At 41.2% G+C, this 23558-nt stretch overlaps 6 protein-coding genes across 7 annotated transcripts; 1 reads left to right on the top strand and 5 right to left on the bottom strand.

Moving 5' to 3' along the window:
- Positions 1–1257: 1257 nt before the first annotated feature.
- On the bottom strand, positions 1258–3350 carry LOC124336708. The gene is made up of 8 exons (XM_046790487.1): positions 2956–3350; positions 2781–2880; positions 2517–2720; positions 2269–2456; positions 1968–2207; positions 1782–1901; positions 1384–1710; positions 1258–1323 (listed from the first exon to the last, which is right to left on the bottom strand). The coding sequence occupies exons 1-8, from the start codon at positions 3160–3162 to the stop codon at positions 1258–1260; spliced, it is 1452 nt and encodes a 483-aa protein (XP_046646443.1). The 5' UTR covers positions 3163–3350.
- A 131-nt stretch (positions 3351–3481) lies between these two features.
- Positions 3482–5330, bottom strand: LOC124336220 (ataxin-10-like). The gene is made up of 6 exons (XM_046789938.1): positions 5088–5330; positions 4716–5024; positions 4493–4657; positions 4261–4430; positions 4038–4196; positions 3482–3978 (listed from the first exon to the last, which is right to left on the bottom strand). The coding sequence occupies exons 1-6, from the start codon at positions 5237–5239 to the stop codon at positions 3557–3559; spliced, it is 1377 nt and encodes a 458-aa protein (XP_046645894.1). The 5' UTR covers positions 5240–5330; the 3' UTR covers positions 3482–3556.
- Positions 5331–6632: 1302 nt separating this feature from the next.
- LOC124336168 (solute carrier family 40 member 1-like) lies at positions 6633–9664 on the bottom strand. The gene is made up of 11 exons (XM_046789866.1): positions 9408–9664; positions 9217–9340; positions 9058–9156; positions 8835–8978; positions 8549–8773; positions 8408–8479; positions 8074–8346; positions 7782–8009; positions 7516–7711; positions 7236–7441; positions 6633–7169 (listed from the first exon to the last, which is right to left on the bottom strand). The coding sequence occupies exons 1-10, from the start codon at positions 9507–9509 to the stop codon at positions 7240–7242; spliced, it is 1665 nt and encodes a 554-aa protein (XP_046645822.1). The 5' UTR covers positions 9510–9664; the 3' UTR covers positions 6633–7169; positions 7236–7239.
- Positions 9665–10274: 610 nt separating this feature from the next.
- LOC124336175 (solute carrier family 40 member 1-like) lies at positions 10275–13425 on the bottom strand. Its single transcript, XM_046789874.1, has 11 exons — positions 13299–13425; positions 12583–12728; positions 12367–12487; positions 12199–12297; positions 11987–12130; positions 11698–11922; positions 11559–11630; positions 11225–11497; positions 10918–11142; positions 10642–10837; positions 10275–10573 (listed from the first exon to the last, which is right to left on the bottom strand). Exons 2-11 carry the CDS (start codon positions 12682–12684, stop codon positions 10396–10398), a joined length of 1635 nt encoding a protein of 544 aa, XP_046645830.1. The 5' UTR covers positions 12685–12728; positions 13299–13425; the 3' UTR covers positions 10275–10395.
- A 170-nt stretch (positions 13426–13595) lies between these two features.
- On the bottom strand, positions 13596–16910 carry LOC124336065 (periodic tryptophan protein 2 homolog). Its single transcript, XM_046789689.1, has 7 exons — positions 16164–16910; positions 15560–16105; positions 15198–15495; positions 14891–15131; positions 14652–14828; positions 14344–14587; positions 13596–14278 (listed from the first exon to the last, which is right to left on the bottom strand). The coding sequence occupies exons 1-7, from the start codon at positions 16846–16848 to the stop codon at positions 13665–13667; spliced, it is 2805 nt and encodes a 934-aa protein (XP_046645645.1). The 5' UTR covers positions 16849–16910; the 3' UTR covers positions 13596–13664.
- A 1064-nt stretch (positions 16911–17974) lies between these two features.
- On the top strand, positions 17975–22208 carry LOC124336112 (protein O-mannosyl-transferase TMTC1-like). 2 transcript variants are annotated; one of them, XM_046789769.1, is made up of 13 exons: positions 17975–18605; positions 18689–18866; positions 18973–19046; positions 19330–19485; positions 19710–19818; positions 20029–20132; positions 20248–20437; positions 20516–20625; positions 20713–21000; positions 21125–21238; positions 21461–21646; positions 21764–21866; positions 22023–22208. In XM_046789769.1, exons 1-13 carry the CDS (start codon positions 18142–18144, stop codon positions 22041–22043), a joined length of 2097 nt encoding a protein of 698 aa, XP_046645725.1. In that variant the 5' UTR covers positions 17975–18141; the 3' UTR covers positions 22044–22208. The 2 variants fall into 2 exon arrangements, with proteins under 2 accessions (XP_046645725.1, XP_046645724.1); XM_046789768.1 differs by having other exon boundaries at positions 21764–21906.
- The last annotated feature ends 1350 nt before the right edge of the window (positions 22209–23558 follow it).

Genomic DNA, 23558 nt, shown 5'->3' with positions numbered 1-23558 from the left:
TATGAACGATCTTCTGCTGGCGGTCGACGAAGGGGATGGTGCAGCATTGGTGCTTTTGGATTTAAGTGCGGCGTTCGACACCATCGATCATTCTGTGCTACTGAGCTGCTTAGAGTGCCGTTTTGGGCTCAATGGTGTGGTTCTTGACTGGTTTCGCTCTTACCTCTCTAATCGGAAGCAGTCAGTCCGCATCAGTGGGAAGTCTTCAACACCATCGCCTTTACTATTCGGCGTCCCACAAGGTTCAGTTCTTGGCCCAGTTTTATTCACTATGTATCTCAGCCCACTTGATGACATTGTCTCCCTGTTTGAGGTGCTGCGCCATTACTTTGCGGATGACACCCAACTTTACAAAAGATTTCGGATCTTGGCCGACGGTTCTGCTCAGCGTGCCGCTTTTTCCTGCCTGTCTGACTGTGTTAAGTCCACAAATTCATGGATGGTTAAGAACAAACTCCAGCTGAACGCCGGTAAGACGGACGTACTGATTGCTTCCTCTGCCCGCTCCAGAAAATTCAAACCGGTATCGTCGCCCCTGGACATCTGTGATGAGCCGATCACTCCCTCTCCGTTTGTGAAAAACTTGGGCGTGATTGTCGACTCCCATTTAAACATGGAGCGCCAGGTAAACACTGCTTGCCGAAATGCGTACTATTATCTTCGTCGCATTTCGCGCATTCGAAAATTTCTGGATGCAGCCGCCTGTAACCAGCTTGTTTGTGCCCTCGTCATCCCGCATCTTGACTACGGAAACTCCCTCTTCTATGGCCTTCCGGATTACCTTCTTGACAAACTACAACTAGTGCAGAATGCTGCTGTCCGTCTGGTAACTCAGACTAAGAAGCGTGAGCACATTACGTGCAAGCGGAAAAGTCTTCATTGGCTCCCTATTCGTCAGCGTGTGATGTACAAAATTGCTGTCTTGGCCTATCAATGTGTTAATGGTATTGCCCCATCGTATCTATGTAAACTTGTATCCCCAAGGTCTGTTAATCGTCGCCTCAGGAATTATAGTGAGATCTCACGTGATTTGGGGGTTCCGGTGAAGCTACCGGGGGCGTACGGGTCTCGTAGTTTCACTTATGCAGCGCCCCAGATTTGGAACAGCCTCCCCATCGACCTAAAAATGTCTCCCTCCATTGAGAATTTCCGAGCCGGCCTGAAGACCCATCTATTTAAACTCGCTTACCCCGACTGATGATTGTAATCCCTGCCCTTGATCAGCGCTTTTGAGCATAATTGATTGGAAAAAGCGCTTTATAAATACAAACTATTATTATTATTATTATTATCTCGAAAGGGAGCCATACAGTTTAAGCAATCCTAAGAAATTCGATACTAAATACTTTTTTTTAAATGAATATTTAGTAAGAAACCACTTACTATGGGTAATGTAAAACTTTTGAAACTGGCCGGGTTGAACCAATCTGATTTACACTGCTGCGATGCGTACGAACAGCTGGAATTATCTACAGCTTCGTCTCGAAAATATGAATTAAATCCTCTGCCCAGCGTGACCTGATTGGCGAATACCAAATTTGGACTATCACCTCTCTCGAGGCAGTAATTAAGCATAACCACACTGATATTTTCAAACAATCCCTTATAGTCGTCACGTCCTTTGTCATGAAAGTCAATCCAATAACTGACTGGACTGAGAAGGCTTATGCTCCTCAAAAACGTATTTAAACGGAGAGTTCCTTGTGGGTCCTACAGATCGATAAGTTGGATTAAGTGAATAACAGATATAGGAGTAATACACGACATAATATACAGCGTACCATGTTGGCCAGATGAGCATAGAAACTGAAGCTTTTAGTAGAACTTTCAGGATGAGAAAGAAATGGTAGAGAATATAGTTGAAAATGTGGTACTTGTGTAATAGTTGTTCTATTTCGAAGCTAAAAAATTGATACCGAATGACATTACTCAATAGATAGTAATCCGCGCTCCAATAACATAGATACCTCTGAATGAATGACTTTCTGGAAAAAATTATGCGCCACGGAGAAATCGATAACGGAGCTGAATTGGAATTCCACGCGTAGACTAACAGATTCACGCAAAACTAAAATTGCTTCTTTAGATCTGTACGCTTTTCCTGAACCTGAAGAAGAGCAAAACACTTCACAAGCAACTTTCCCAAGCCAATTCAATATCCAAGATTTTCTTCCTTCTAGGGAAATTTCTCCAGAATCTGAAATTCTCTTTATGAAAAGATTATTATTACGCAAAAAATTATTTTTTGTTATTGTCACTACTATATACCCTATATCCATAAACTTCCAGTTGATAGGCTCCATTTTTCAGCCATCGGTAGCGAGTTGAAGAGCAGTTTGTATTTGTAGGAACGTTACAAAACAAATCGAAATATATCTCTGTCGACGGTTCGACTACCAAGAACGGGGAATGAGTCTTGAATTTTCCAGAAGGGATCAATTCTGGTACAATCGCACCTAATATCAAAACTCCATTATTTCGCTGTGATGCTTCTTGTGCTATGAAATTGTAATAACCCGAAGACATTTGAACTTTTGGAAATTCTTCTCCCACGCTTCTCTTCACCGGCACGAGTGCTGGCATGATGCACATGTAGTGAAGTTGTTGCTTACAGAAACCCTCAGTAACAATTCCGTTCCGGTTCATAAAATAGCATAAATTAGCAGGATCGACTCGTCTTCGAGCATAAAAGGTAGTTACGTTGATATTGGTTTCCTCGTCTAAAACAATAGCGCGAACCATTGAAGAACAATGCTTAACTATTTAAAAATTTAAATTACGTGGTATATGAGACATCCATTGGAGCCGTCCATCTACCCACCCCAAACCTGTCCACACCAACATTTCTGATGAAAACCAAATTGACGAATGAAGGATCAGCTATTATATGCAAACAAAATTAAAAGTCTTAATCAATATAATCCCAAATAAAAACTTAATCAATCAAAGTAATACCTCGAAATGGTCCGAATGAGCAAGTCCTCCATGGTGTTGAAAGCAGTGATCGGAAGCGTCGTGCCAAGAACGGCGCTCTTCAGAAATCAAGATGCAAAAACCCGTCCCAGTTGAGCAGTTCCATGATTGCGGAGCCGCACGCGGCGCACCGGCAAAATAGATTAGCAGCAATTTAAAAAAATTGCCGATTAGATCCATTTTGGCCATTAAGATGACTTACAGACGACCGACGGTAAGTCACTAGTATTTTTTCGTAAAACGACGGTTACTTTAACCACCAACGTTCCCAAAACAGATAAAAATTTACTTCGTACTACGTTGCATTATCCAAGAACAAACAATGAATACCACAATTATCAGCACAGTCATTCCCACATCCTTCATGAAACTATGCATTACAACTGTAACCAAAATAGGTAGAAGAAACCATAGCCTAGAGCGCAAACCACAAGTTAAGGTTGCGAAATGGGTACTATAGGATAGATAAATACATGGTTTTTTACTAAGGTAGGCTTAATGTTTTCCATTTGAACATCAAAAGTTCCATTTTTACTTGCACTTTGCACACTGTACACAATGGATGAGTATGGAATTCGATGGATCAGGGCTTTCGATTCGCATCACAAGGTCGAACAGACAAGCCAGAATCTGATTCCTCCACCACCATGCCTAGATCTTCTAACAGGGAAGGCTGGACTACTCCTTGCCGAGTCATGGAGCCGATCACTTCTTGATTTGCAATATTCTTCCCACACAAATTTCGAATAGCCAGGATTGACCATTGTTGAATGAAAGGGTTTCGGGCGTCCAAGTTGCAGCACTCTAGAAGCGGGGCGATGGCTTCGAGTTCACGTATTCGATCTTGAGCAGAAGGATTCTTGTAGCTTAAGTTGCCGAGTAAACGAACCAAATTACATTTGAAATTCAAGGCGGGATGAGGTTCGACCGATCCAAAATGATCATTGATAGTCGTAAAATAGTTTGATCCTGATTGACCCAAACTATGTATGCTCCGTAGTAAGTCTGACAAGGCGAAAAGAATATTATTCTTACGACAATTTTAAAGAAGTTATAAGTTATACCAATAGTTGTAACTAAGAGATCGTCATCCAGAAAAAGTTCTCGATGACAAACATCACCAGAAGAAGATTTAGCTAGTATTTCAACAAGACTGGTCGCTTCCATGGCTTCCAGATCCAACGAGGGATTCTCGCAAGTTCGCAAAATTAGGTTAGCTCTTTCTAAAAAAAAAAAAAAAAAAAATAATTTAAAATTGTGTAACCAAAAGGTAGATTTCCTTCAAACCTTGAAATAATCGGCTGAAACATTGCCAATTTTGAACGTCCATGTCTTCGCATTCTGGAGAGAATTCTGAAATCTGGTTAAGAAGTAAGAGTCGTGTATGTAATTCTTGAAAGTTATACATATTTTCCAACAAGTTTTGGTCACACATAAAGAGTTTGATTGCAAATTGTCTGTAAATGTAAACAATATTTATTAATGTTTAACAAAAATGTTGAAACTGTTTTACTCTTACGAATAAAGAATTCCTTTATGAGAAGACAAAATCAACTCAGCTGTCAGATCTCTCCACTTGTGGGTTGTTAACTCTTCTCTAATAGTGAGGGAATTTCTCAGCACAGCGAACATGACAGAAGATGAGTATAAGCTTATTTTTTCATCTTCATGGGAAAGCAATTTACTACAGATAATCTGAAATCATATATCTAGATAGAATAATTCTTTTTCATAAGTCATACCTTAAATGAGATTGAAGACTTTCCCATATGATGTGGGATAAATTTGTATGTGTGTTCAATATGTTTCCAACACATTGAAGAATTACACGGGCAAGGACAATCTCTTCCACTGGAAACTCTTTTAATATGAAGCTTTCTAGTAGCTGATTGCATTTACTGAGCAACTGATTCCAAGTGTCAGGAAAGCTTTCCCAGTTTTTCCCACAACAATTTCTGAGAATGCGGGCACATTCAAGAACCATGGGAACACCTACTGGTCTCTGGATGATTGTCAACAAAAGCTGCAAAATTTCATTTGGGATTGAAGACCTAAACTTATTTAACCAAAAATCAATCAATCAGTTAAGAATTGAGTATGACAAGACTTGATACCTAAAGTCATCTTCAACTGTCAGCTGAGTTAATGCTTGTAATTGGTTAAGTATGGGCTGATGATCGGTAGGGAACGAATTAAGATTAGCTAACCCTTCTTTTAACTTGGATTCTAATTCAGCCCAAAATGAATCTTTTGAAGAATTGCTCATTTCGATTTTTGGGTTTTGCAGTAATGACTAATGAGAGCAGCCGAAACCGATTTTTTTATGAAATCAAAATAAACACTTGTTGAATTCCAACGTTGCCAACTCGTTGCCAATTTCACTCGAGGTGTTACATCTTACATGTCAAAATTCTGTCGTCAAATGAAACAAACAATTGTGTGAGCAGAGTGGGTGACTCGGATAGGGCGTGGCTTTAACATCAGAACATATTGAGCCCTGAGTTCGATTCTCCAAAGGAACATAGATGGTTCACCACCCAACCACCGGGTGGCGCCCCAACCCTGCGTCACACAAGCGAGAGTCTAGGGGGGTAGTTAAACCGAAGGTTTAACCATTTCAGACTCGCTGTATGTTGGTTTAGAAGAGTAAAGCTTCGCCCCATGTATCGGACATGTTTCGGGCACGTTAGGTATGCTAGCAAGCCTGCGTTAAAATCCAACAGGCTCAGGTGAAATACTCTGAGAACAGTGACAATACCCTTCCCTGATGGCAAAGGGAAAATCCACCGAAAGCCTTCGGTAATTCCGGAAGGATCCGTATGTGTTAAATCGCCCTACATCAGCCAAATGTGGGACGGTTTTTTTTTTAATGCCGCGGTCGTAATTTCACTTAATTTTAATTTCACGGTCGCGATCCCCTTTTGCGGGTGCAACCCATGGACTGAAAGTTAAAGCAAACTTAAGCCAAATTAATCGAGTATCCATTAAATTATTTTCACTTCCCAGCTTAGTAATAAAGGACTGTGGTTGGATTGGACTGGACCGAAAGTGTTTCCAGCGACGAAAAAGGTTTTCTCGAAAGACAACGAATCCACCGATCATGGCGACTACGATTACAATTCCAATGCACAAGGCACAAGCAGCGCTTGAAATTTTGGTTCGAAAATTCGAATTCGAGTGATTCGAGTACTTATTTTAACTATAGTTATTTCATAACACACTTGGACAAGTCCAAAGTTTAAGAGGGATGGGTAAAAAAACTGTAAACTACGCTGCTACGCTTATCAATAATAAAATGTTCTGAGTGTGTAATAAACTGAAAGCAATTACTAGCCAAAGTAGCCTCGAATGGGTCGTCTTTATACCCACTCATTTTTCTATATCGATTACGAATTATTAAACAGTAACAATATTTGACTGTCTGTTCTCATAATTATATATTGATGAATGAACCGATACGTACCCCTACTACCCCATACATCGATTCACTATATACAGCGATCAACTATGGGAACTATATTGAGTTTAACGACCGAGCAGAGCAGTTATACATTGTATCAAGGGTTGAATTTGCAATGTAATGTTTACTTTGTTTACTCTTTCCCAAACTTATTAAAAGGTTGAACGCTAAAATAATTATTGATACAAGTCAATATTCCAACGTCGCGATAAACTGTATTGCAGAATATCTGACTAATATTTATGTTGAGTAACTTCACTTTTTAAGCAAAAAGGAAATAAATGAAAAAAATGTTAATGTGGTAGATTTTCAAGGGAATTTATTCCAAGATAACGCTGAAGTATAATATATTTTTATTATTTTGAATCAGCAGCAGTTATGTTAATAAAATGCCAAAGTAATATAACAGTAAACGCAATAACAAAGATAAATATTGCCATGTTACTTAAAATAATTAGAAAAGAAATAAAAATAAAATTTTGGATCGTTAGTCTTATAGTTTGTGTAACCCAACATTGATCTGCAATAAATTAATGGAATTTCAAACATTCAACCTTTAATACAAGTTAGGGCGTAGCCAGTTATAGAGGTTGTAGATATTGGTGTGCTGGTCTAATTCTATACTCCTGTGTTGTGTGTTGATGAAGAAATGGCTCCCAGCTCTCTGTTTAGCAGTATGCAAAGTCAAACAATGGTATTCACCGATTTATGTAAATCTGCCAGCAGATGCACTTATCTGAAAATATTTGTTACAACAGTCTCACTAAATAATCAGAAAATATTTCCTAGTAAGTTAACCGACATGCTCACGAAGGGCTGTTGTCGTGTTTTTTCTCAGGCGACGATGGAATATTATTCCGTCGGACCGCGGTATTCTCGTCGGGTTTCTCGTTTTTCAGATCCACTGAAATTTGGTGAATTTCTTCCGGCAGAATATTATCAATTACTTTATGGAATGGCAGCAAATGTCCGCGTTTCTTGAAGGAATACGAAGCGAAGAAACTCCATCTGTGCAATTTTTTTAAAGTGAATATTTTTATACATGTATGAATTATGGTTAAAAGGAATTAAATCAGGATTACCCTGCGCAGATAGCGGAAAAGGAGATGCAGACGAGAGTGCCAAATGTCTGTGGCCAAGGACAAGCGATGACTAGAAGAAATTTGACTGTGTCAAAAATCATATTCATTGAGCTTTGTACTCCATTGATTGATCCACGAATCTGATCATCCACTTGCTGCAACACTTGATTGACGCTCAAATCAGCTACCCACAAGCCTGGATAAGAAATTTAATGATATAACATTTTTCGAAAAACAATTAACTTAATTATAGCACAAGCTATTACCAAATCGAGCTAAAATGATGCCAGCCATCAATAGAATCACGGACGTGTATGACTCCGGGCCATCTTCATAGGATCCAACAGTTGAGTTTCTACTGGAATTTTTTAAGGCAAACGGATTGTCGATGTTGGATATCGAGACAGAAGCAGGATCGAAAGGTGTGCCAGGGGCCCAGACGGAAGCAACGCACAACGTGAGACAGGCTATTTCCAGAGAAAATCCATACAATCCTGTTCGTATAGACAACAGTTAAAAAGAAATTCACTCAAATTACATCAATATAAGAATAATCACCTGTGCGTTCGACGCCCATGAATCGAACGAAAAAAGGGAATGCAATGCTTCCCAGAAGTCCTACTGCGGCTCCCGCAGCCAAAAGAACGCCCAGAATACTTTCGGGGACACCTTGTGAGTAAGCAAATCCCACGGTGATGGAATCAAAGCCGAGGACTGTCATGTAGAGACAAGCCAATCCGATTCCGGCGTTTCGCACTTCATGACTAAAGTAAATTTTCCAACTCTTTAGGAATCCTCCCAAGCGTTTCGCGAAAAAGCCATTCCCGGATTCTTGAAAAAGTAAATTCGTCAATTAAATTTTAATTAATTTCATTTCAAATTTAATCCATACCTAGTTTAACATTTGCGTCATCGGCTGTCGGTTGATCTCCTGGTTCTGATTCCTTCTCCCACGATTCTAAAACTAAAAAACAAAAATCATATAATAAGATACACTTCAATTGAAATTGATACGTGAGGTATACCAGTATACCTTGTAATGGTTGCTTTTCACAGGCTGAAGTCTTTACAGCCAAATTAGGGAACTCCTTGTAAATTCTCCACAATAAAAAGCACTCAATGAAAAAGGATAAAACATTCCACGAAGCGATTGTGACAGCTGCTACGATATGTGAAAGAAAATACATGACCTGTCCAACCGCTATGGGAGCGATCATGTTGGTAGCCAAATCAATCGAGCGACAGGTTGAATTCATGCCTAAATTCAATAACATGTTAAAATGTTGAAAACTTTGAAAAAAAGTTCAAATTGAACTTACGCGCCAGTGTTTGACTGTCCCCTCCTGCAATAATGGCAATCCAGTCTTTGAAGACGGCGATTGATGTACCAACAGAAGCCAAATGCGCCAGGGTGCCCAGAATGACTATAACACTGCAAGCGGCCGTTAAACCCCATCCATCAGCTGTGAAATTATAAGTTTTCGCTTAGAAAAATTCAAGTTGATGATCGATGATGCGCATTGCGCAGTAGCAACAGTATACCTTCCGCCACAAGTCGCTTCTTGAAATAAAACGTTACCGCAACACAAACTGCACAAATGACCACCAGAACATTTTGCGCACCAAGTGATATATGGGCCGCTGTGAAAATAAGAGCTATGTATCAGCGCTGAAACATTTAGTTTTTAAAATTTATCGAACCGTTCCATCGAGATGTACGGTCAATCCAGCGACCGATGTTCGAACCCAAAATAACAACGGCCAGCGACTTTGTTAGTCCGTAGATAGCCGGCCATTTCAGCGATCCTGACGGTGACAACTCTACCTGTAAATAATTAATATAATGGCGTGAAATTTCTACAATACTGATTGAATAAAATCAAGCGGAAAACCATAAACAAGCCGACGGCAAACATCCACATGCGATCGCCCCATGCTGATATCATCCGGCTCGAGTAGAGTTTCCACGGAACATCTTGGAAGCAAGACGCCATTTATTCTACAGTGTTCCTAGAAACGATTGTAGCCTAAACAGCCTGTCAAACGGCAAACCAACGATTTAAACTCGGATTTAAAGCACTGCAACAGCCAACAGCGAATGAAAAGTAATGCTTGAAATACATGCAGTGATATATTGCGTACGCCTGGACACAAGTGGCAAAAATTCTAATAACTGTTGACTGCCGTATCTATAGCTACCGTGTTATTGCTATGACAACTAGCAATGCGATAGACATCAACAACATGCGCGCTTTAATTTTTCAAACCACCTGGTATTTGGGATTTTGGGTTCACCTTAAGATTTGGTTATAAAGCTTTGTATAATTTGGTTTAAATGAGGCCTTAGAACGGATTTTACACAGCGATAACGCAATACTATTTAAATTCAATTATGCATATGTATTTTCGATTTGGTTAATATTCCACTAACTTAAGTGAGTCTGTAGTTTCTATGACTTTCATCATGTTGTGTGAACCAAATACCGTACCGTAGTAACGATGGATACTGCAAACTGTAGTAGCCACCAGATATAGCACCAATAACTGATAGAGATGACGCACTAGTTTAGTGACGCAGCTAAACAAAGAGAAGGAAGCATTCCGATGTACAGCGTTCATGAATTATAACAATCACATTTTCGTGGTCTATAAATACACGACGGCACCGTGAACAGGACGTTTAATTTCCGAGTGCCATAATTAGAATTTAAACGCAAAAAAGGGAGATTTTTATTTTCAAATAATATGAAACAGAAAAAGACAGTCATACTAGGTTTGTATTGATATAATATTTTAAAAGTAAGGGTTACATACAGATAGAATAAAGTGGTATAAAAACTTGCTGTTGTTCGACATATATTTAAAAGAGCTGCTTTCCCGCTACATGTCTGGTGTCGATGGAATATTCTGACGGACCACCTCATCCTCGTCCTTTTTAGGATTTTTTACTACCATTTTGATTTGATGAATTTCTTCCGGTGGAATGTTGTTAACAACTTTATGGAATGGTAGCAAATGTCCGCGCTTCATGAAGGAATATGAAGCGAAGAAACCCCATCTGCAAAATTTTGAGAATCGACATTATAGGTGTCCAGTGTATGATTAAAAGAAATCGACTCAGTGTACCCTGAAAAGACAGCCGAGAAGGAGATACAGACGAGAATGCCAAATGTCTGTGGCCAAGGACAAGCGATGACTAGAAGAAATTTGGCTGTGTCAAAAATCATATTCATTGAGCTTTGTACTCCGTTGATTGTTCCACGAATTTGGTCATCCACTTCCTGCAATAGCTGATTGACGCTCAAATCAGCTACCCACAAGCCTGAATAAGAATCATTCAAATCAAGTTGAATCATTTCACCGGAAAATAAAAACATTATAGCACAAGCTACAAGCTATTACCAAATCGAGCTAAAATGATGCCAGTCAACAAAAGGATAACAGAAGTGTAGGACTCGGGGCTATTTTCATAGGATCCGGTTGAATTTGTACTGGAATTATTAAAGGCAAACGGATCGGCGATTGAAGACACCGATACAGAAGCAAGATCAAAAGGTGTTCCAGGTGCCCAGACAGAAGCAACGCACAACGTGAGACAGGCTACTTCTAGGGAAAATCCATACAATCCTGCAGATATCCAAAAAATTAAAACGCATTCTTACAAATAGTTCAAGAATGCATGGAAGCATAAATTTGTAGGAGAAATCACCTGTTCGTTCGACGCCCATGCAACGAACGAGGAAAGGGAAAACGACACTTCCCAGAAGACCTACTGCAGCTCCCACCGCAAGTAGGATACCCAAGATACTTTCTGGAACGCCTTGCGAATACGCATAGCCCATGGTGATGGAATCAAAGCCGAGCACTGTCATGTAGAGACAAGCCAATCCGATTCCGGCGTTTCGCACTTCATGACTAAAGTAAATTTTCCAACTCTTTAGGAATCCTCCCAAGCGTTTCGCGAAAAAGCCATTCCCGGATTCTTGAAAAAGTAAATTGGTCAATTTAATTTTTATCAAGTTAATTTCAAATTGAATCCATACCTATTTTAACATTTGCGTCATCGGCTGTCGGCTGATCTCCTGGTTTTAAATCTTTCTCACCCGATTCTAAAACTAAAAAACAGAAATCAAATAAGAGACACTTAAATTGAAATTGAAACGGAAACGTGAGGTATTATACCTTGTAGTGGTTGCTTTTCACTGGTTGAAGTCTTTACAGCCAAATTAGGAAACTCCTTGTAAATTCTCCACCACAAAAAGTACTCAATGAAAAAGGACAAAACATTCCACGAAGCGATTGTGACAGCTGCTACGATGTGCGAAAGGAAATACATGACCTGTCCAACCGCTATGGGAGCGATCATGTTGGTAGCCAAATCAATCGAGCGACAGGTAGAATTCATACCTAATGAAAAATAGGATTTAGTTGAAAATTAGCTGACAACAGTTTATTGTACCCTACGACTTACGTGCCAGTGTTTGACTATCTCCTTCCGCAATAATGGCAATCCAGTCTTTGTAAACGACAATTGATGAACCTACGGAAGCCAAATGTGCCAAGGTACCCAAAATGACTATAACACTGCAAGCGGCCGTTAGACCCCACCCGTCAACTGTAAAAATGAATCTAACAATGAACACGAAAGATGTTTAATTATCGAACGGATGGGTAATAATATACCTTCTGCTACAAGTGTTTCTTTGAAGTAGAATGTTACCGCAACGCAGACAGAACAGGTGACCACCAGCAGATTTTGCACTGACAGAGATACCCGAGCGGCTGTTGCGATAGGCGAGGGGGGAAAAATAAGTTAGTCCTCCAACTAAAAGTAATTATTATTCATAGAACCTTTCCATCGAGGTGAGCGATCGACCCAGCGACCGATTACAGAACCCGTAAAAACGACGGCAAGAGACTGCGTCAGACCGTAAATAGCCGGCCATTTTAGCGATCCTGGTGACAGCTCTATCTGCAGAAAAAAAAAAATTATATAATTAGATTTTAAGTAAAAGTAGAATTTTAAGTTAAAGTGAAAGTAGTGAGTGGATAACAAACAGAGCTAACCATGAACAAGCCGACGGCAAACATCCACATGCGATCGCCCCAAGCTGAAATCATCCGACTCAAGTAGATTTTCCACGGAACATCTTGGAAGCAAGACGCCATTTTATGCTAGAGTGTCCCTAGAAACGACTATAGCCTTCAAAAGCCTAGTCGTTTCGTGAGCACAAATTATTTAGGCAATGGAAAGTCAATATTGAATTAAGTTTGCTGTAAACCGAACAAAGGGTTTTAAGACTATGCAACAAATCCGCGCTTGATGACTATGCAACAGCTTTGCGCTCTATGCACATTTTAAATAACGGACTTTCTACCCCTAGGGTATTACCAAGTTTTCTATGATAATGTACAGCATACGGTCATTTTAAAGATAAATTAAAGTACGGTATTTGAATGATAAGTTTTTTTTTCAAATATCGGCCAATCGGCGCATTTTGGAGCATCAGCTGTGATGCGAGTTATCCGGCCAACGAATGAAAGAAAATCTTTATAGATTTTTTAACGGACTGAATTACATGGGCCCATAGATTGCGACAGATTGCCTGCGGCATCTTCAAACGACAACGAAAATCCATTGAGATTTGAGATAAGCAAAAACTTTGTGAAGAAATAGAAAATGTCTACGTGAACATCAAAACGCTTCTAAAATCCAATTCTATGCATAAAAAAGAAAGTTTCCTTAACCAGTTAAATAGACTACATTACAACAATTAACTGACCTCTTGCTGTGGTAAGTTTAGCTTACCTCCACGAACAAAATCCAAGCCACACTAAACGCATACGGACGTACCGTGCGAACTTTAGCCGTGTGGTAACGGTAGAAACGTGCCGCCCTTAGAGATGCAAACATTGTGTTGAAATCCCGATCAGCTGGTTTCATTCACGCTACTACAAAGTCGTTAGCAGAAACACGAGATGGCGCGAGCGAATTTTTTGGGGGATCAAATCACGTCTAACATCTAACCAGAGAATTGCTATGAAGGATACAATAGAAAATTAGTTGAGAGCGAATGTCGTAACTTAAGAAAAGTCATTCATTTAGTTTTATTTTCAAATTCTTTTAACACGACGCAATCGTGAGCAATTTATGTCTCCATTTCATCGTCGTCGTCTTCTTCTTCTTCTTCGTCATCTGACGCTTCATTTTCATCTTCGTCCGTATCTTCAACACTCTTAATAGCCGCAACGGTTCGCTTTTGAGCGGTACCGCCTAATGCTAAAAGGTACTGCAGGGTGTAGCGATTGTGTTGGCATAACTTGGAGATATCCTCAAACTTGCGACCCACCGTCTTCTGGATGGATCGCAGGACCGAAACAGTGGAAGGTGTCCTTTTCTGCAGCACTGTGCCGTGTTCGTAGAGGATGGCAACGATCCACTTCAGATGGAACTCGATATGCGGCGAGGTGTCCATTTGATGGACGATGAAACTCAGAACGCGCTCGACGAACGAAGTGGACAGTGTCTGAACGACAACGGCAACTGAATCGGGAGGGATCGTCTCGTACACCTCTCTCGTCAACTTGGACTCGTTGAGTTTCAGAGCCATGACAAATGCGCGGCTGTAATCTTTCGACTTCAACATGTTCCGGATAGTCTTAGGAGTGATGTCCTCTGACAGATCAAAAGGCTCAAAGACCAAGTTATTGTCGAGCGAGTAGACAAGTAATCCTTCGGTGGTCGTAGCCGCGAAAGCTCGTCCTACATAAAAACTTACAATTAAACTACTGTAGCTTACAAATTTGATCGTTAAATAACAAATATACCGTTTGGCGAAAATTGCAAATGTGAAACCCGCACTTCTGGCTTGAAGGATCGAGAAGCCATGTCCCCTGATCGAACGCCTGGGAGTCGTAGTGTCACTGGGCCATTACGGCTGTCTTCACGTTCCTCAACCAAAGCCATATTGCCGAATTCCGTCATCTTCTTCCGATTAACGATGTCGTCCATAGCATCAAGAGACCGATTTTGTGTGATTTCGTATTTCTTAACCAACATTTTCTCAGACACCTGGCGCCAAAAAATCAAAATGAATTTCTATCCAAATTATACGTCTCAACTCAAATAACAATACCTGATAGATGCAAATATTTTTAGACTGACCGGCAGCTAGAAGACACTGGCCGTCGGCCGTGTAGCAGAGTGTGTTGAAGGCTTTTCCTTGCAAATTTTTTTTTGCAGTAACCAAATCAGTGTCTCCTCTTCCACTTCCCAAATCGTTACGTCCTTCAATGGTCGATAATTGAGTACCCTGCATAACAAATTGACGTTAATGAAATATAAACGGGAAGGATTCATTATAAAGATATGTACTTGATGTGGATCAAAGATGGATATGTGTCCATCTAACGAAGCTACAGCCACTTGTTGGCCGTCAGGTCTGAAGCAAACTGCTAATCCATCAGATGTCAAGTTGATGGCCTCTCGAGTAAGAGAAGCGGCCGAAGACACAGCGTCCCAAATCCGCAAAGTTTTGTCCCACGACACACTGACCAACAAACTGCTCAGTGGACTTGGACTAAAATTCAAACTGCTAACTGGTCCTTCATGGCCACTAAATAAAAATACCAACACTGTCAATAAATGGCAAGATAAACTTCATTAAGGAAAAATTGTATACCTCAACACTTCCAGTAATCGGCCAGTTTGAAGAGACCAGAGGTAAACATCGAAAGTGTCTTGAGCGCCGGCTGCGACCAAGTCACCACTAACGTCAATGGATAAACAGGAAAACTGGGCGGGTTTGGGCGAAGTAAATGTCCGGAAATTTCGGTATCGAGCCATGTCGAACGCCCTAACGGTGCCGTCCAATGAAGACGAGAGCAGGGCGCGACCCGTCTGAGTGAACGCCACACCAGTGACGGTTGAAGTGTGCTCAGTAAACGTCACGAAGGAAAATCCAGTATTCGTGTCCCACACTAAATTATGAATGTAAAAAGAAATTAATATCAATCGGTTACTAATGACAAACAAAAGATATACCTTTGACTTTGGAATCTCGACCCCCAGTTGCCAAGTAGGAACCGTCGGGAGAGTAGGCAACTGAACTCATTGTGTCAAAATGGCCCTGCTGCTTCATAACGTATGTCTCGCTCTGCCATTCCCACACCAAGAGTTGGCCCATATCGGCGCATCCGAGTGCAATCCAATCACCAGTTGGATTGACGGCTATGGAGCTGATGAGTTGTTTGGATATTTTCAGTGAATGGATGAGGTTGACTTCGGGCATCTCGTGCAGTAAAAAAGCGCCATGGCTGAAACCTGTGACTAACAATTTAGTGGACGGCATGTAGGCGGCCGAGGTCACAGTAATGTTGTATACTGAAACGCCTTTCTCTCCTTTGAATGAGTCTGCTAGAAAGTGTTTGCCCAGTCGCTTGTAGAAAAGATTTTTTGATTCTGCCGTCTCTTCTTCTTTTCCTTCAACTTCTTTGGGTTCTTTACTGGGGTCCTCAGGATCCTCTTCAAAGTCATCCTCTTCCATTGGCTCAGAATCATTCATAGGTTTAATAGCTTTCTTCTTTTTATCTAAAGAGTAAATAACATTATTGAAAATTGTTTAAATGATTTATTTGATTGTAAATACCTTCAATTTTAATGAGATTTTCTATATCTTCACTGAATTCCCATGTAGAGACGGTTCCATTCTTGGCAACTGTGTAGGCATCCATGGAGTCCCGTTCAAAGAAGCAACCAACAATGGCATCAGTATTCCCACCCAAAAGAAACTTCTTGAAGTGCAAAATCTTATCTAAAGCGTAGACACGTACAGACATATCTTTGGAACCAGCCATCAGGAACCTAGAGTCTGAAGACCAATCGAGGCAGGTGGTTTCATCAAAGAAGCCATGGAAAACCCTTTCCAGTGTGAAGGGATTGTATTCCCTTTTGCTTCCAGGTGATCGGTAAACAAACACGGAATTCTCCTTTGTGAGTGCAAAGAATTTGCCATTGGGACTAAACTTGACTGCCAAAATAGGCCGATTGAAGCGGAATTTGTGTATGACAGTCTTACTGAGCAAGCTGATTACATCGGCTTCACCGTCTTCGTTAATAGCTATAAGAATTACACCATTGGGTGACAGAGCGATGGCTGTGTAATTGTAGCGACTCTCAACTGACAGAGTTTCTGATTTGTTGTTTTTTAAATCGTAGACGGATATCTTGTTGCCCACAGGAGCGATGACACTGTCTCCATTCTTGGAAAATATGATGTTGCCTTTACGATACACTGTTCCCAATAATTGGGAGAAATTATATGAGAAACGCATGTTTCGTGTTATTTCTCCCTCTAAAACCACGTGCTGTCAAAATTCACAATCGTCTGCTAGAACGAACGTAGCGGAAGGCCTGCCAACTACACAGTGGTTAACGCCATCTATAAACAAGTTAGCCAAGGCCTTCAAAATTGTATTGAGCCTCTGCAGTCGTGAAAAAATCACTCACAATCCACTCCACCTAATGCAGTTTCAATTTCTTAGACTTAGATTTTTTTAAAATTGACATGAGAAAACTTCTCGACATTTTTTGGGGGGAAACAAGGGGAAGAAGAGAGAAAGCATCTTTTTACACACAAAACCTCGAGTCACGAGAAGAGTAAGATCGTTACTAAAGAATTATTAACGGTGAGATGGACAGAGAGTTGGAGCGAAGAAAAGTCGAACCGAAAAATACAGCTCATCGATGGCGACGTTTGTAGACTCTTTGATTCGAATCGCGGAGACGGAAAGAGACGAAGGAAGCGAGACGGCAGAGTTTTGAGTGGATCGAATCATGCGATCGCGGTTGAACGAGTCAGACGGCTATTACTACTCGGCTGATTCCTCTGTGTGGGGATGGATGGGAAATCATTGAAGATCAAAACCATGATGCCGAAAGCGAAAGCCACGTGTGTCGAATGTGAACGAGTTGTGTAAAGCGACAACTTTATGAGACCCATGTAAGAATAATAACACAATTGTGATCCCCAAAATCAAAAAGTATAGATCGAAAGCGAACAGCATTTTCTATAACTAGGCCTACAACAATTCAGTTGGAATTCACTTGGCTAAACGAAATCCAAATGGGGGATGGTGAGAGATCGGCCCGGAACATTCAATTTCGTCGCACTAGCAATTTCAATTTGCTCACGGTATTAGATTTAAGGTTTTTACAGAAAAGCGGATGATGGAGGGGTTGAGCTCAATGGTCGCTCACGCTCCAACGAGTTTTACTTCATCCATTCCATTTTCGTCCCCCAGCAAAAAAAAGTAAAGCATATAACGATGAGTTGATGTATTCCATTCTGCGGGGAGTCTCGTGCGAGTTCATCTACGAATCAATGACCGCAGGAGTGAAATCAATGAAACATCCATGATTTCTCTCAATAGCTCTGCTGATTGGTCTACGTGGCGGAAGTCAAAACTAAAATAAAAAAAGAAATAAGATAAAATGAAAAAAACGATTGTTGATTTTTTAAAAATTAAGACCAAAGACATGATGAACGTCTTGAACACACACACACACACACACACACGTGAGACGCAGGCGTCGAGCAGCCAGAGGATCAAAGGAATATATATAGAATGCTCCAATCGTGGCAGTGTATACATACCCAGTCAAAGGTAGTGACACCAGCTGATGGAGCGGGTATCCCCAACAGTCGACATCGGTCCGCACTCTGGGTAGCAACTCTGTCGCAAACCGAAACCCAATGGAGTGACACTTATTGCACGAAACGTGTGTGTCGTGTTGTTGTTAGGACGATGGCCGGTGCTGATCAGCAGCAGGCAGAGGCTTCTTCCGGCGGCCGCTTTTACTGCCTCCTCCCACTACTGTTGGGCTGTTTGGTTTTTTTTAATTCATTAGGCGGGGATTTCGTGCACGACGATTTGAGTGCCGTCAGGTACAACGAAGATGTCACGGCCGGCAGCGATGCTGACGGAAGAAGTAAAAGCGGAAGCATTTGGTCCAACGATTTCTGGGGTACGGCCCTCTCCGATGTCAAAAGCCACAAATCCTACAGGCCTCTCACCGTCCTCTCGTTCAGGTACGAATTTAACAAACCCTGTGAAAAAAAATAAATGATTGAATAATTACAATAAAAGATGAGAACATTCTTTTCTTTTCAAGATGGAATTACTTGGTCGGCGGATTCAATCCTGTCGGGTATCACCTCGTTAACGTCGCACTCCACGGCGCCGTTGTAATTATCTTCGCCCAGATTTGCCGGGATCGACTCAAAAGTAGTCTGAGAACTAGTTTGATCAGCGCCAGTCTCTTCGCCATCCATTCCATCCACACCGAAGCCGTAATTAACTGATGAAAATCCAAGAGAGATATAATAAATCATTATATAGCGAGCGTCTCCCATTTCATTGCTGATTGAATTCGTTTTTTTGTTTGTTTTTTTCCAGGTAGCGGGAATCGTTGGCCGGGCTGATATCCTGGCCACTCTCTTTTTCCTCCTCTCCTTCTCTTCCTATCACAGGTGTGTATGTGTACGTGTGACATGTCTATTATAATATATGAAAAGGAGACTGAACACTCTTATTACCAAGAGTGAAAATCGAAAGTCAAATTGAATTTCTTCTCTCCATGGCGACGTCTGTCGTTTGGCCTCGAGCCGATTTTTATATCTCCCGCCCCCCTACTCCCTGTAGTAGCACATTGGATAATGTGCGGTTTTTAGCGCTGAGCGCATCGATTTCTTTTTCCGACTTGCGTAACTCGATTATATTGTTCCCTGTGCGTATATATAAATGTGTCTATAGATTGATGGAGGAAAGCGAGGAGCGTGTCGGACGGCAATGCTTTCGCTGGGCGTCGAGCGTCGTTCTAGCCTGGGCATCGTTGACGGCCAAAGAGCACGGCATCGCCACTCTACCCGTCGCCGTTCTTTTTGACGTCACCAGCACTTTTCACGTCAAGTCAGCTTTATTTCCTCAAGTTCCCCTTTTTTTTCTCTTTTTTCCCCAACTGCTCTTGCTGCTGCTGCCTCTATTGTATTTTTAAACGAAGCTTTGAAATTTTTATTTTTTGTGTTCAACTTTTTTTCTCACGATAAAATTGTTTCACGACGAAGCTGAAAATTGATTTCTTTTTTTTTTACTTTACTTTTTCCGGTTGGGTTGTTTGAAATCCGATCATATAGGCATATTAGATTGGCGGATAAACGAGTTCACCGTGTCGGAGATTTGTCGCCTTCGGCATCGCCCAAGAAAGTCAACCAATTTCACCGAATTGTCGGCACGAGCCTGGCGGTAAATAAAAGTCGATTCGATCTGCATTTGTTTAAAAGAAAAAGCTTAAAGTCAAAGATTCTGGTTTGAGATTTCACATCTCTTTAAAATAAAACTATAGTTAAATAATTCAATGTGTACCATTATTATTGATGTGTTACGTACAGCCTCAAAGAATTCGATCCCCCCCGCTGTTATTTGATCGTTTGTTCTCTTCTTACTATTACACAGGTCGTTTCGATGACTCTCTGGAGACTTTTGATATTGAACGGACAACTACCCACATTTTCTGAGCAGGATAATCCGCTGGCTCTTTCTCATCATCTTTTAACAAGGTGACATGAACGCGGTTTTTCGTGTAGTACCGTATACTATATCCACATGTCAACCCAAAAGTCCAGACTTTTCTTATTCTGACAGATTGCTTTTCTGTTACAAAAACGCACATAGGGTCTTAAGTCTTCTCTATCTGCCGGCTGTCAATATGGGACTACTCTTGGCTCCCGTCAGTCTCAGCTACGACTGGCAGACGGGCTCCATTCCGGCCATCGTGACATGGTCCGATGGGCGAAACGCCGTTTCTTTTTTATTTTACGTCTCACTCGCCGCAATCGCAATTGTCGGATTCATCCGGACCAACGTGCGGTTCAATTCCAATAACTTTATTTTAAAAATAAAAACATTTAACAAAATGAATTTCGTTTAACTTTTAAAATAGAAAATCGTCATTTGGAGCGTGTTGGTGATGATTATTCCAATGGTGCCGTGCTCCAATCTCTTTTACGCCGTTGGATTCGTCGTGGCAGAGCGACTGCTCTACATGCCGAGGTATATTTTTCTTCTTTTTTTTTGAAAATGGAACTTGAGAAAAGTCAAAAGTTTAATTGACATTTGAAACTTTTGACCCGAGTGAAGTTTGGGGTTCTGTTTGCTGGTCGGTCACGGACTGGACAACTTGCTAATCATCTTGGCGACTGCTGGCGGAGACCAGCAGCAGTCGGCCAATAATAATCAAGGGACGGTACTGCTGCGGACGGGATTCAATCACAAGATCAAACGATCCAAAACAGAAGCCGGCGAATGTTCCTGGCCGAAGCTAATGAGGCGATTGATCCTCATCTCGACTGTGGTCACAGCCACTTCGTTACTAACCAAAACACTTGTCCGCAATGAGGAATGGAGTTCCAGGAAGACACTTTTCTCGTAAGTTTACGGGCAAAAAAACATCATTCACCCTGGATAATTATTTAACGAAACGTTGGCCGCCTACCCATAGAAACGACATTGATTTGTTTAACAAACATCACGGTTTGTTATTTATTTATAGGTCGGGATTACGGACGATGCCAAACAATGCCAAAATTCACTACAACTACGCCAATCTCCAAAGAGATATGGGAGACTGGGACCAGGCCGTCTACCACTACCGCCAAGCCATCCAGTATATAATAAAACTTTCAATTATTTACTGCGCGGTTGGTTGGGGGCCATTTATAATGATTAAATCATTAATCGCTTTTCGGGATGGAATAATAAATGAATGGGCTTTAGACGGCCATGAGCTATAATAGAATTTTAGATGAAGAAAAAATATATTGACCATCTTTTTTGTTGTTGTTGGAGGGAGGGATCATGTAATATAACGTCTGAAAAAAATTACCAGGTTATGGCCGAGCTATTCGAGCGCTCACAACAACTTGGGCACGCTGCTACTGGGTCGGTCGGCCGGTCCGGCAGTTGAGGCGGAACGTAATCGCCTGGTCGATGAAGCGGAGAGACACTTCCGTCAAGCGCTGGCCGTCCATTTCAAACACGTTCACGCCAGATACAATTTGGCCGTCATCAGCATGTAATATTAACCCTAATAGAATTAAATCGTTTCTCTCCCACCCACCCATTGCGCTCATTTTGCGAATTGATGTGCATCTAATTCCATTATAATTCCACTTTTTCCCTCAATTTATAGCTGCCATCGACACGATTTGGATCAAGCCGTGTCGCTGTTGATCGACTGCCTGGCACTCGATCCTCAACATAAACCGGCCAAGAAACTACTGAACTTTTTAACGGTCGGTCGTTATCGATCACCTCCCATTCACGACAATCAAAGTATATAAGGATTTAGCGATTGACGCAACACACAACTCTGTCGAATTACGTCTTTTCATTAAAAAGGCATTGGTTTTTCTTCTTCATATTCATGAATTTTATTTGTCTTTTATTAGACAGCCAAGGCCGTAAAATGAACGAGACCGTGGAAGAAGGGCGTGGCGGTGATTTGCGTCAGAAGAACCCCATCACTATGGACGATCTTCTCCTGATTCTCCTGGAGAACTAAAAAGAACGGCGTTTCACATCTACCTTTTTCCTGTTGTGTGTTTTCTTTTGTAAAATAAAATAATAAAATAAAAGAAAGAATCGCCGAGAGAATAAATCGATAGAGAAGCCCGAGCTCGACTTTCGTGCGGTATCCAGAGTATACTATACGCACAATGTTCTTTAATTCTTTATCGACTTTCGTCTACTCGTCGGACTCGGTATAAAAAAAAATGGGTAAAATATTCCGCACTCGACCACTCGTGTCGAGTCAATAAGTACGCGATTCCAACCATCTTCGACTATAAGTTGACATCTATTTTTCGAGAACTGAAAATTTCACAGCCGAAATGACAGACTGGCTATCCAGCACGCGGCCCCGCGACAACTTTTTCCCCCAACATGGAATGGCTTTCGTCGCCGATTTTCTAGTCCCCAGTATTAGATCCATGCCTCTCTCTCTCTACACACAGTATAAATGTATAAAGTCCTTTACAAATTCATCCTCTAAAAACTTTTTTTCGTCCGTAGTAAATATCGCGTCAATCAAAAAAGTTTTGCCCCCCTTTTTTTCAGTTTGGCTGGAGTTTTACCCGGTGGCATTTAAAAAACTAACTTTTTGTTTTTAGCCTCAGCGTTCATGTCCGACTGTCTCATATCTGTACGAAGCAGCAGACTTTAAAAAAAAAAGTACTCCCTCTCCTTATTTCAACGAGGAGTCCTCCCATTATCCATCCTGGCGTCTCGTCTTGCGCGTCGCAATTTCACTTTTTTAATGAGATGAATAAGAAAGCCAAAAAATAGAAAACTGGGGGGGGACTCTGCTGTATAGAGCGAGCAGAAGTTTCGATCGCAAAAGAGAAGCTAGAGTTCTCTTTGTAACATCAAACCCGGCAGAAGGCCATAGCATATGCTACTACGTCACACACCATCCCGTGCATAGGAAAGGGGTTGGATCGTATCGAACTATGGCGCACGTGGGAGTGTCTATTTAAGGTACTTGAAATGAAGAGAAGTGATCACATCATTATTTCGATGCTGGCTGGATTACCTTGGCGCCTTCCTCTTGCTTTCTTCCCTTCATCTCGTTATTAAAGCGGAATTAAGGCGATATGATGAACAAGAAAGAGCAGAGTCATCTCGTAAAATTTGACTATGCGATAACAATCGAATTTCTTGGCTGCTTTTGTACCATTTAATTAGCGGCGAAGATGGAAGGGTCGGGGATTGAAGAGTGAACGAGGAATGGAAAACTGATCTAATTACCTTATCAGAAAAGCTAGACGGATGATACACGACACACGGCGACGATGAACTTCGATGCCGAGGTAATATTAATACGATTCCTCGGTATGTGTGTGTCATCAATCCGCTGGATGGAAATATGCAATACTCGTATTTTGAACATCTGGTGGGGGGATGAAAACAAAAGTTGACGTGACGAC

Source organism: Daphnia pulicaria, chromosome 4, assembly GCF_021234035.1.
Source record: "Daphnia pulicaria isolate SC F1-1A chromosome 4, SC_F0-13Bv2, whole genome shotgun sequence".
NCBI classification, from domain to species: Eukaryota; Metazoa; Arthropoda; class Branchiopoda; order Diplostraca; family Daphniidae; genus Daphnia; species Daphnia pulicaria.
Note: the sequence above shows the minus strand (reverse complement) of the source record. Positions and strands in the feature narration are given on the sequence as shown.